Source organism: Miniopterus schreibersii (genome assembly GCF_964146895.1).
Source record: "Miniopterus schreibersii genome assembly, chromosome: X".
Lineage (NCBI taxonomy): Eukaryota > Metazoa > Chordata > Mammalia > Chiroptera > Miniopteridae > Miniopterus > Miniopterus schreibersii.
In genome coordinates, this window is record NC_138104.1 from 28,252,838 (window position 1) to 28,266,391 (window position 13,554).

A 13,554-nucleotide genomic window follows, 5' to 3' on the forward strand; every position below is an offset into this window, starting at 1 on the left:
TCCTTGCTCGGGGCACGTATGGGAGGCAACTGATCAATGTTTCTCTTTCACATCTCTTTCTCCCCCCCCCCCAAAAAAGAATCAATAAAAAACATTCTCAGGTGAGGATTTAAAAAAAGATAAATCAGTTAAATGATAAAACATGATGTGTCCATTAAACAAAAGTATGTGGAAATATCAGGAGAAAAAGTTAAGTCTTTGTTTGACCTGTAAGGGAAGTATAATTCCTAACATTTACATAGTAGCCATTTGACTTCAAGTGCATTAATAAAGTTCTTACTGCCTTTACACGTTGTTTTTTACACATTTCAACTGGGGATGGGATCAGGTAAACGAGACTATTCCCTTAAATCTCTTTCCTGTATTGCTTTGTGCAATTTATACATATCCTGAGTCTTCTGAACCAGGAAGGCAGGCCCACCAGGAACCTTCAGGGAAAGATAATCTCACTTAAGAAAATCTTAGTCCTTAGACCTAGGGCAATAACTCTGACTACAGCATTTTTCACTCAGCCTTGTACCCTGTCCAACTCCCAAAATGAACTCATTATGTCTGACTCCTATGGAGAGGAAGGGTTGTGGGACTGAAAAACAAAAGGGGCTATTTTGCTAAGAACTCTGCAAAGCACCGTGACCCAAGCATTCCTGGGACAATCCCCACCTGTATTGTCACTGTAACGCAGAAAGAGGCTTCAGAAAACAGAGTGGGGAGTTCAACCCCCTGGGGACTCCAGGTAACTCAGTGGGGATTTGACACTCAACTCCAGAGCCCCATCAGCAGTGGGGCCAGCAAGGGAGCAAAGGACCCAGCAGACATGGCAAGTTCCAAGGGAGGGGAGGAGGTGGAGCTCACCATCAGAAGACTGGCATGGAAGCTTCCACCTCCTTGCCTATTGGATTTGTTCCAGAACACAAGTTGAGTCATGCCAGGGCCCTCCCTCAAATAACTATGTTCTCTAGTGGGTTGGGATCCTGTATGCACAGGTAGGAACATGAGCCCACCAAGCACATCCTAGAGTCCCTTCCTTTCTTCCCCACAGCTGCTTTGTGAGGCCAATTTTCCCCATGAAAAGACCAGGACTTAAGCAAGTGTGTCTGTAATAATTGCCAGTTTTATTCCTCTGGCTAAGAGATCCAGAGGTGACTTGAGGTTTACATTTTAATAGTTATTTCATCAAGAGTTTGGGTGCCCCCATTGCCCTTATAAGCTGGTTGTAAATTATTTTATTCTCTTACTTATTAAAAAATTTTAATTCTGTCTGTGACACGAGTTCATTAAAAAATACATATAAGCAAAAAGAAAACTCACACCACACAGAAATAAGCACAGTTAAGTTTTTGATGTATGTATGTATGTATATACACACGCACACACAATTTGGAATTTTTATCCTACATATGTGAACTGATACTAAATATGCTTTGTAACTTATGTTACTTTACAATATGGAATGGACATATTTTCATGCATTTGTGTGAAACTTCCCAAATGAAAAATAGACCTGGAGAATGGGTCAAAATACAAAATCCAGTAAGATGCTGGTTAACAAGGAAACTATCTAAAACAAAATTCCACCAGATGATTAAAAGTAAATTGAGGGTAAAAGGTATGTCATAAAATGCTAACAGAAAGAAAGCAGGGGCCATATTTTACTATCAGATAAAAAAAGAATTCAAGGCCTAAAGCACACAGGATAAGGTCGTCTGCGTGAATGTCTCTGCTTCCAATGCATCATCACAAACTTGTTTCTTACTCTTCTTATTTCTTCCCTAAGCCTTTCCAACTCATCTACTCCTCTTAGCATTTCTTCAGGGTCCAAATGCCTCACGGGAGTGTCCTCTTTAAATCCCTGGACAGGTTGAGTCAGCCCGCTTCTAAGGTTTCCTGCGTCCTGGCTTACACCTTCTTCCGAAGGTTGAGGATTTCCTTCTGCCTCCTGTGGTACATCTTCTGAAGGGTGGTCTTCCTCGGCCTTTGACATGTTCTGTGGTTTTCCTTCATTTTCTTCACAAGACTTTTGCATGTTGAATATTTTTCTATTATTGCCTTTTTAAATAAAGGAATCCTAGAAAACAAGGAAACAAAACAACTAGATGCCAGGCTAACACACCAGTAGCCAGAGTACGGATTCCCAGAGAGACTGGCCTTTTCTCATTCGGATTCCTAATTGTCAAAGTTTTCCAACTACAGAGGGCCAGATTCTCAGGCTCCGAACTCCCCTGACTCCACCCCTTCCTCCACCTCCCTTCCCTCCCCCTCTCACTCCAGCTCCATCTTCTTTCCTCCGGCTCCAGCCCACCATTTCCCAGCAGGCCCTGCTCCAGGCCCAGAAATGCAGGCTGCGCGGAAGCAATTAACCCTTCCCTCGCCACTGGTCTCCAACACTCGCGCCCTCTCGGGCTTTCCCAAACCATCCCAACCTCCATCCCCTCACCTGAGACCGGCTAGTCCAGTCTCAGGCCTCCCCTCCCCCTTCCATGCCTCTCCAACCTTACCCCCTCCCCCGCCTCATTTCCGCCGCAGGCTCTGCAAAGGCCTCCGGGCTTAATCCGGATGGGGAGAGGCTGCTGCGGCGACCGCGAGATGGGCTTTGGTGTCATCCACACTCCCACTCCCACCCCCCACCCCAAGGGGCATGAGGCAATTGTACCCTTACACTGACCTGCAGGGATCCAGGAGATTTTTCTCCTTCCCTCACTGGATTTGTGTCGCGCCCAAAAGACCAAAAGTCCTGCGGACCAACAGGAGTGCTTGGTGAGCAGGCCGGTACCCGAATCGCGGGTCCCCTTCACGATCCTAGGCCTTGTTCCTCTAAAGTTTCCCCACGTCCTCACCCTCTTTCTCCTTTTCAGGCAACCCCGCCCTCCCTGCCCGGTGCCCACCGGTTCCCTGCAAGCAGAGAATGGGAGATGCAAGTTATTTCCAAATTGTTTCTATGTCTCTCTCGCGCTCGACCCTCAATTGGCTACACTTCTCCCTCTCCACCCCCACTCCCCCCCCACCACCACACACACACACCAAACAGCCCAAAAATCCTGCACAAAAATGGGAGTTTGGCGGAACTGTAGTGTTGAGAAAGCAGTGCCGGCCTTGCTTGGCTTCTGTTCCCTGACTCCTAGACCGCAGGGTCCCCAAGGCAGCTTCCACCTTTATACTCACCTGAAAGGATCCGGGGCACTTTTCTTCTCCAGCAATAGGGAGCTGCTACAGGGAAGCAGGCCACCGACTATAAGGACTTCTGCACACGTCGACTCCTGGTCACGTGAGGGTCGCGCGTCATCAATGAGCTGGAGTCCTCAGTTACCCCTCCCTTTTAACACCGCAACCCGCCCCCTGCATTCCCTCCACTTGATGCTGTCAGTCTTTTTTCGTACTTGCCAATCAGAAACAATAAAACTGGTACTTCTCCCTGCAGTTTCTATTCGCCTTCCTTGGATTACCAGGGAGGATCAGCCTCTTGAGTTTAATCGACCATTTCTCCTTCATCTTTAGGGAATCATCTCTTTCACTCTCCTGCATCCAATTCGCCCACCCCCCCTCTTCCCCCAACACCCTACAGTCCACCATTTCCTCTGTGGTCTTATTTAGCATTAAAATGGGCGAAGGTGGTAGACCCTGCACGAGTAGAAAAGAATCTAGGAGTGAGGATGTGTGTTTTTTCTTTCACTAGTTTTCTTGAATAGGTGTGTGTCTTGGTTAATGTTTCAAACAATCAGCATACTTTTAAAATATTTTAAAGAGATCCTATATAAGAAATAATTGACACATTATGGAGCACAAATTAGTTATATCAATTTTTAAGACTTTGGAAAATAGCTACAAATGAAACGACAGTTTTCGCATCATATTGATGTGTTAGAAAAAAAAAATTTTTTTAACTCTTACTGAAACAGCACCTTTAAAAACTCCCAAATTAATGTGTGCAAAGAGGCCCAGTTTTCTCTAGTTAGCAAGTTTATATAAGTAATTCAAGACTTTTTTCTCTTTCTGGCTGAACTTGAATTATCAAGCGCTATGTCTGACTTTTCGTTGAGGAGTGCTGGATGGTTCCACTTGGTTTTCAAATGGAGGCTTCAGACAGACCTTCAAGTGCATCCAGTGCCTTGTTCATTAAATGAGTCCATAGAAAAGCCTGCTTTCTTCAGAGTAAGCTTCATTTTGGAACACAAAGAAATATGTTGGAAAATAACTCTCATACATTCATGAAACACTCAGAGAGTATCCCACTATTTGGTGTGAGGCTTATTAGCAGGTAGAATTTTTATTCACTCATTGGCACTCTTGAGATATTAAAAAGAGAACTAGCAACATGTATAATTGTTATGATCAGAACGAGGAGAGAACATCATTGCTGTAAAAAAAAAAAAAAAAAAAACTTGAGGAAACTGATATCCCCACCTCCCAGAATCCACTGGTACTTGGAAGTGTGTTGATGTCTGGAATGGCAATCTGGCCAGTGAGACCATCTCCAGAGTCTTGGGAAGGAGGCAAAGAGGGGTCTCTTGTCTAAGATTGTCACAGTGGGATATGGCAGCCAACAACAGAGTCCACCATGGGGAAGGAAGGGTTGGAAAAAATAAATGTTCTTGCTGGCTTAATGTTTTATAATTTATATTTAAGCATGAAAATGTTATTCCACAGTTGAAGGATACACTTTCTATTATTTGAGGAAGAGTTTTTAATGTAAATATAGTTAGTGAATTATAAAGATGTAGTCATTAACCGCCGTTACAAAATGTTTCCATTATTTCAGATCTTATATTTAATATAGGACAACTCTGGTATTTTTTTTCATAATATCATATTGCAAAATTGACCCCTTTTTGGGTGTACAGCTCCATGAAGTTTAACAATATATAGTTTTGTGTAATTACCAGCATAGTGGATACACAGTTCAATTACCCCCCCCCCCAAATTCCCTCATGCTATCCCCTTTGTAGTTATATTTTACCCCTTCCCTGAACTCTGGCAACCACTGATCTATTCCAGATTCCTATAGTTTTACCTTTTACAGAATGACATATAAATAAAATCTACCATATGTCACATTTAGAGACAGGCTTCATTCATTCAGCATAATGCCCTCAAATTCATTTAAGCTGTTTCATGTATCAATAGTTTTCATTCTTTTCTTTTTGCTGAGTAGTATTCTGTCATAAGGATGTTCCAGTTTATATGCCCATTTACCCACAGAAGGATATTTGGGTTGTTCCTAGTTTTGAGTAATTATGAAAAGAACTGCTATAAATATTTGTGTACAGGTTTAGGTCCTTATTGCTTCACCCAGGTAACCCCTTCTCTGACCTATCTGCCTTCAGCGCCTCCTTCTCCCTTTCCAATTTACCTTGCATGTTATCATCAAATTTAACTTCACTCTTCACTATTTTCAACTTGTCATTCTTCTGCCCAAAGGCCCTGGCTGGCAACCCTACCATCCACAAAGTAAACCCTACTTTCCTCATCCTGAAATGCAGCATTGATCAGAACTGAGCCTTAGAACACAAGTCATCCACTTCTCTGCCCCATTCAAAAGGAACTCTCATTCACTCCGCCCCAAGTGTGCCTTCTTCAATCTCTTTGTCCTTGCATGACATTTTCTTCCTCCTGATTGCCCTCCTCTTCTTCTTAGAGCCTGGTCCTGCTCATTCTTGGGGGTTCAGCCTTCATCACCCAGCTTCTGAAGCCACCCCAGCTGGAAGTGATCTCTCTCCCTGGATGCTGCACACAGCGTCTGCCCCTCCCCCTGCCATGCCCTCAGCAAATGTTGCCTTGTGTACCTTTCCCCATTCCTGTGTGTTTTTGTGTGGGGTGGCGGGAAGTGGAGAGAGGAGGGTTATCTAACTAGGCAGGTAGTCAGATGTGAATTGGGAATGGGGAGTAGAGGTCAGGCTCCAGCTTTCATGATGCTTGAGTGGCTCTTGTGATTTTAAATGATGCATCAGCCAAAAATCTCAGCGCTTCAGAAGGAGCTGTTGGCCAGTTGGCCCACAAAGGAAAATTCTTGACTGCACAAAAATAGGAACAGAAGTTTCATTGTCCATTCCTCTGCTTATTCTGCTTATATACCCCAACACTATTTTTATGGAACTATTATTGACAGAGGATATTGACCCTGTCTTCCTAAATGTTCACAAGAGAGATACAAATCTTCACCTTCAACTTGGTCCCTGAACAATTTCAGTGCATCAATACAACACTCAACTACCTTTGAAATTAAATTAATCACAGTAGCTTTTAAATATAAATAGATTTTTAAAAAATTTATCTTTATTGTTGAAAGAATTACAGATGTCCCCTTGTTTTACCCATTGACCCCTTCTACCCGGCACCCACCCCCACCCCAGGCCTTCACCACACTATTGTGGGTTATGGGTATATGCATATAAATTCTTCGGTTAATCTCTTCCTCCCCCACCCCCACCTCCACTTTCCCTCTGAGATTCGTCAGTCACTGGATCCATTTTGCTCATCAACTTATTTTGTTCTAAATAGATTTTTGAAGACAGTAGCACTATATTGAAGTAAAAACTATTTTTAAAAAGGAATGAAAAATATGCACATGTTAATTTTAACACTGAAGACATGCATTCTAGAACATAGACACCCTGAGCCTCTGACCAGGTGGTGTGAAGGGAGGAAAAAGGAGGCAGCATGTTAGCATTCAAAAGCTCTTACATAAAAATTTGATATCCAGAATATTGTTTTCTGTGTTCCCTTTAGAAGTCACTTCCACAGTTTTGTGCTCTGAGGAGCTATATTTAACAACTCCTCCTGCACATTTCTTTATTACTGTTTCAAATTCATCCATAGAAGAGCTTGAGATTGGTATTCCTCTCCCTCGCTTCTCTAGCATGCTCTGCATGGCTTGAAACATCCCTCCCAGCATGGCAATATCTGCTCCAGATCCAAAGATTTGGCCGCATAGTACGCACTCAAGTGGCCTCTATCAGATGATTTTACCCCTTCAGAGCGCAAACAGACTTAGCACATTCCGTTACTTTGCTAAACTGAGAGTAGTCCACCCATATTCTGATGTGAGTGGTGCACACAGAGTCTGGGCTAATTTTCACTTAGAATCCATCTGTTTCAGCCCAACCTAGCGTGGCTCAGCAGTTGAGCATCAACCTAAGATCCAGGAGATCATGATTGGATACCCATCAGGGCACATGCCCAGTTTGTGGGATGCAGGAGGCAGCTGATCAATGATGACTCTCTCCCTCTCCCTTCCTCTCTCTGAAATCAATAAAAATGTATTTTAAAAAAAAGAGTGCATCTGTTTCAGAAAGTAAACTCTTCTACCATCCCTCTTGTCATTCATTCCCTAACATTTGGAAATTTGGCATGGATGAGTTTCTTTTTTATTTATTATTATTATTGTAACTTATCTTTATTGTTGAAAGTATTACAGATATCCCCCCTTTCCCCCCCATTGATACCCTCCACCCTGAGTCCACCCCACTCCCAGTCCTTTCCCATACCATTGTTTGTGTCCATGGGTGGCATGGATAAGTTTCAAAAGTTCCACAAACTATTCAGAATAGCCACTGGCCACATCCAAGCAAATGAACTTAACTTGGAGCACAAATTCTATCATACTTACCTCTTTCAGAGAATTCTGCCCACTTCCTGAACTTATAGCTAAACGCTGCACACATCGTGGATTATTGTGGCAAAGATACCCAGTTATCCAGGGCAGAATGTTAAGAACTGCTGTGAACCTGAAATGCTGTGTCATAACCACTGTCTTTTCAAATGTCCCCATAGTGTCCATGTTGACCACTGTAATAAGAATCCCTGAGTTGGTCTGCTTAGACTTTTAATATGTGACAATATGTTCAAGATCCACCTCAGCTAGATTCTCAAGATTGCTTTGTTTAAGCTTTGAGGTCTGCATCTATGTTTAGCATCTGCTGGGTTGGGGCGTGAGAGCACACTTCAACTATACTACAGTTTGGGCCAGGTAACTTTTTCCTGTGGCAGAAGCACAGCTGTTGGGAAAACTGCTGTTGCTGCTGGTTGGGTGGTTTTTTTAAAATTTATCTTTATTGATGAAAGTATTACAGATGTCCCCTCCCCCCCCCATTGACCCTTTCTACCAACCCCCCACCCCCACCCCAGGCCTTCATTAAACTACTATCTGTGTTCATGGGTTATGCATATATGCATAAGAGTTCTTTGGTTAATCTCTCCCCACCCACCCACGCACCCCTGTCTTCCCTCTGAGATTGGTCAGTCTGTCCCATGCTTCTATCTCTCTGGATCTATTTTGTTCATTGGTTTATTTTGTTCCTTAGATTCCACATTTGAGTGAGATCATGTGATACTTGTCTTTCTCTGACTGACTTATTTTGCTTAGCATAATACTCTCCAAGTCCCTTCATGCTGTCTCAAAGGGTAAGAGATTATTCTTTTTTACAGCTGCATAGTATTCCATGGTGTAAATTTACCACAGCTTTTTTTTTTTTTTCAATCCTCACCCGAGGATATTTTTTCCCATTGCTTTTCAGAGAGAATGGAAGGGGAAGAGAGAGAGAGAGAGAGAGAGAGGGAAACATTGATGTGAAAGAGACACATCAATTGGTTGCCTCCCACATGCACCCCCACCTGGGGCCAGGGATGGAGCCTGGGACCGAGGTACGTGCCCTTGGCTGGAATTAAACCCAGGTCAGTCCACAAACCGACGCTCTAACCACTGAGCCAAACCAGCTAGGGCTACCACAGCTTTTTTATCCACTTATCTACTGATGGGCACTTGGACTGTTTCCAGATGTTAGCTATTGTAAATTTCGCTGTGACCATGAGGATACATATATTTTTTCTGATTGGTGTTTTGGGTTTCTTAGGATATATTCCTAGAAGTGGGATCACTGGGTCAAATGGCAGTTCCATTTTGTAGCCTATGCTACACTGTCCTTTAGACCCTGGATTTACCCATCCTAGCACTTCCACCCTGTTGGCTCTCTACTTTGTATCCCTCACTTATCTGAAAGTGCCTTGAGAAAATCCTAATCTAGTTCACCTTTGTAACAAAACTAATGTTGAAACATCAAGTTGGTGGAAATAATTTAAATTTCCATTAATATGAAAATGATTAAATGAATCATCCATGCTGTGGAAATTGTGCAGATACAAAAAAGAATGAAATAATGCACATCAAATTATATTCATGTACATTATATATATATGTGTGTGTGTGTGTGTGTGTGTGTGTGTATGTATATATATATATAATGTATATATGTGTATATATATATTTTTTTAATTGGACTGAGTTATATTTCCTGATGAGGGTGCCCCTATATTACAATGCAGTTACTAAAAGTTCACAGTTTTTTCATCTATCTTCTCTTATGTGATTTTTTACAAACTATAGTTGTAATAAATTAGGCACATTGAATTCTCTTGTTACATTCAGTGAAAATTCAAACAGGTCTTTTAATATTCACTATGTACCTGGCCTATGGAAGATATAGTTAAGTAAACATTTGTTAAGTTACTTGACTGAATGAAAAGGTACCAACGTACATTTGATCCCATGTTGGGTGTTGTTTTTTTTGTTTTTGGGGTTTTTTTTAAAGGAATACTTATCTATGCATAGAAAAAAGGTTAAAAGGATTTAAAGCAACATGTTAACAGGAGTATTTCTGGGAGATAGAGTGGTGTGACTTTGAATTTTTTATTTTGTTTCTAACTTATTATTATGAAAATGTTTAAATAAACAAAGAATGACAGAATAGTACAATGAACACCTGTATATCCTATGCTTAGATTTGACAGTTGTTAATGTTTTGCTACATTTGCTTTTTCTCTCACCCTCCCCCTACACAGGAGCAGGCAGACACACCCATAGCCCCCCCCCCACACACACACACTTTGTTTTGCATCACTATTTGCAAGTAAGTTGCAGACATTATAACACTTCATCCTTAAACATTAAAGCAGCATGTATCTCCTAAGAATAAGACCTTCTCCTATATAACCACAGCATTATTATTACATTGAAGAAAGTTAACAATGTCATAACATCAAATGTTCTGCTCCTATTTATGTTCCATCCCTATTTAACTTTCCCACTTGTCCTAAGAATATCTTACAGCTTTTTATTTAGAAAGCAAGAGCCAATCAAGGATTACACATGGTGTTTGACTCTTAAGGATCCTTAATCTCTCTCTCCAGAAAAACATAATATATTTATTAATAAATGCTTTATCATTACATCTTTTATTTTTTACTAAAGAAATATCTATAACAAAATTTTCCATCTAAACTATTTTCGAGTGTACAATTCAGTAGCACAATGTTGTGCAATCATCACCAGTATCAGTTTCCAAAACTTTTTCATCACCCCAAACAGAAACTATATACTCATTAAGAAATAATTCTCCAATCCTCCTTCTCCCCCAAACCCTTGGTAATCTTTAATCTCTTTGTGAAATAGTCTATTTTATATGTTTCATATAAGTGAAATTATATAATATTTGTCCTATTGTGTGTCTGGCTTCTTTCACTTAGCGTAATGTTCCATGTTCATCCGTGTTGTAGCATATCAGAACTTCACTCCTTTTTATGACCAAATAATATTCCATTGTGTATATATACCACATTTGTTTATCCATTCTTCTGTTGATGGGCATGTGGGTTGTTTCAAGTTATGTTTTTGAGTGAAGAAAGTGGCAGAACAGTATTTAGAGAATACCATTCTATCCACATAGACGCAATGCATATATATGCATGAAACTTGTTTATTAAGTAGTTCCAATTTTCTGGTATAAATGTAGAGTGCTTTTATATTTTCCAGTAATTTTTGTCAACTGTATTCTGTAAAATCTTCCCATTCTCACTGAATAATGAATTCTTTTAATGACTACTCAGTTTGTTTCCTCAATTATTCAGTCACTTCCATTCATTAAGAGAGTTTTATTTTGGTGTTCTTGAAGCTCAGTATGGTCTATTTTTAAATTTTTTGTTTTGAAATAATTTTAGTTCTAAAAAAGTGTTTTAAAAATAGTACAAAGAATTTCCTTATACCCTACATTCAGTTTTGTCTAATTATTATGGTGCATTTATAAAAGCAAAGAAATGAACATTTGTGCAATACTATTAACTAAATTACAGATTTTATTCAGATTTCTCCAGGTTTTCCAATAATGTGTGTGTTTTTTTCTGTTCCGGGATTAAATCCAGGATACTATGTTGCATTTAGTTAACATGTCTCTTTAGTCTACTCTGTGACAGTTTCTCTGTTTTTTCTTTCCCCCCCGGCCTTGACACTTTTGAAGAGTGAGGTTGTTTTGTAGAAAGTTCCGTAATTTGGGTTTGTCTGATGTTTTCTCATAATTAGATTGGGGTTATTGATTTGGGAGAAGAATACCACAGAGGTGAAGTGCCCTTTTTCATCACAGTGTCAGAGTTACATGATATCAACATGACTGATCACTGGTGATGTCTGCCAGGTTTCTCTACTTGTAGAGTTAACTATTTTTTCCTTTTTATACCTTAGTTGTTAGAAGCCCATATTAAAGAAGAAGGGGATTAAGTTTAACCTCCTGGAGGGAAGAATATAAAAGAATTTGTGGGAATGTTTGAAAACAACTACAGTAGTTAATAAATATTTGGGGTCATATGATTTGAGACTATCCAAATGTTCTGTGGATTTTGCCTGCAGCAATTATTACTGTGATGTTCTGATAGTAATTTTTTAAATTCTTCATTTTCTTCTAAGTTTGATGTTTCAAATTATTTTGTAAGGAAGATTTCCCCTCCCACCATTTATTTATTGATACAATAATTTGTTTTTATCAGTATGACTCATGGATTTTTAAGTCTTTGGGGTTATAATCCAATATGGTCATTATTTTTATTATTTTTATTTTTTTCCCCAAATTGTTGCAGCCTTGGCCATTGGGAGATCTTTCAGGTTGGCATACCCTCATCCTTTTTCTGCTCCCACGCTTTCTGATAGTACAAGATGTCCCAGATTCACCTTCTATTTTTCTTTTGCCAGCCTCCAAATCAGCATTTCTCCAAGGAGTCTTGGTTACTTTTATTGGATAATCATATTTAAGAATTAAGATCTGAGTGCAGGATGTTCTGGTTGCTACTGGGGTGCCATTGTCTGTAGGAATTCTCAGCTGACAGAACAAGGAGATACATGTATGTATACTAAATTGTATACATACCTATCTATATTTATTTACTGTGCTTATCTGTGTATATGTATATGCATATGTATATGTATACATACACAAAAATTCATACTAATACATGTTACTCTAATCCATTACCACAGGTATCCATTTAGCTTTCTCTCTGATTTTTAACTTGTATCTCTGATAGTGAGAAACCTGGTTCTTCTTATGTGCAATCAATTTACTTATTTATTTAACCTTCGTATATAGTTAGTTTCAGAATTTCTATCATGTACCCCTGTGAGAAAGAAATTTCCCAACCAGAACACAGTATTTATGTACAGTCCTTTTTGTCTTGAGCTTTGTAACATCCAGTCAAAACACTGTTTTTCAAAGCAACTTAGTCAATCTAGCTAAAGATTTGTCCTTTTTTAATGTTTACAAAGAATGAACTTTTGGTTTAATTGATTTTTTTCTTCTCTATTTCATAAATTTTCACTCTAATCTTTATTGTGTCCTTATTTATGTTCACTTCATGTTTGTTTACTCTTCTTTTTCCACTGTCTTAAGGTCTTAAGGTTGAAGTTTAGGTTCTTTATTTGAGATCATTTTTTAAAAGATTTTTTTTTTAAATCCTCACTTGATGACATGCTGAGAGAGAGAGAGAGAGAGAGAGAGAGAGAGAGAGAGAGAGAGAGACACTGATCAGCTTCCTTTTGTACATGCCCTAACTGGGGATTGAACCAGCAACAGGACGACACTCAACCAACTGAGCCACTCCGGCACTTTATATATAGGTTTTTTGTTTGTTTGTTTGTTTGTTTGTTTGTTTTTAGAGAGGGAGAGAGAGGGAAACATCGATGTGAGAGAGAAACATCAATTAGCAGGACCTGCAACCTGAATATGTGCCCTGACTGAGAATTGAACCTGCCACCTTCTGCTTTATGAAATGACACTCCAACCAACCAAGCCACACCAGCCAGGGCAAGATCTGCTTTTTTAATGTAAGCATTTTCAGCTACATATTTCCCTGCACTGTTCTAGCTGCACCCCATAAGTTTTGGTATGTTGTGTCTTTATTTTTATTCATCTCAATGTGTTTCTTGATTTTTCTTTAATTTTTTTCTTTGACCCATTGATTATTGAGAAGTGTGTTTTAAAATTTCTACATATTTGTATATATCTCATATTTATTTCTGACGTTGATTTCTAATCTCATTCTATTGTGGTCAGAAGACATACTTTCAATTATTTCTATCTTTTTACATTTATTGAGGTTTTTTATGGCCTATCATATAGACTATCCTGGCGAAATACTCATTATGTAGCTGAGAAGACTGTATTCTGCTATTACTGGGTGAAATGTTCTATAGATATCTGCTAGGTCTAGTTGATTTATACAATTTTTCAAGTCTTCAAATTTTCT

At 39.6% G+C, this 13,554-nt stretch overlaps 1 protein-coding gene across 2 annotated transcripts; it reads right to left on the reverse strand.

Annotated features, from left to right (window-relative positions):
- Window positions 1–1,091: 1,091 nt before the first annotated feature.
- On the reverse strand, window positions 1,092–3,245 carry TCEAL8 (transcription elongation factor A like 8). 2 transcript variants are annotated; one of them, XM_081126061.1, is made up of 3 exons: window positions 3,160–3,245; window positions 2,663–2,731; window positions 1,092–2,065 (listed from the first exon to the last, which is right to left on the reverse strand). In XM_081126061.1, the coding sequence occupies exon 3, from the start codon at window positions 2,021–2,023 to the stop codon at window positions 1,673–1,675; it is 351 nt and encodes a 116-aa protein (XP_080982187.1). In that variant the 5' UTR covers window positions 2,024–2,065; window positions 2,663–2,731; window positions 3,160–3,245; the 3' UTR covers window positions 1,092–1,672. The 2 variants fall into 2 exon arrangements, with proteins under 2 accessions (XP_080982187.1, XP_080982188.1); XM_081126062.1 differs by lacking the exon at window positions 2,663–2,731 and having other exon boundaries at window positions 3,160–3,243.
- Window positions 3,246–13,554: the final 10,309 nt, after the last annotated feature.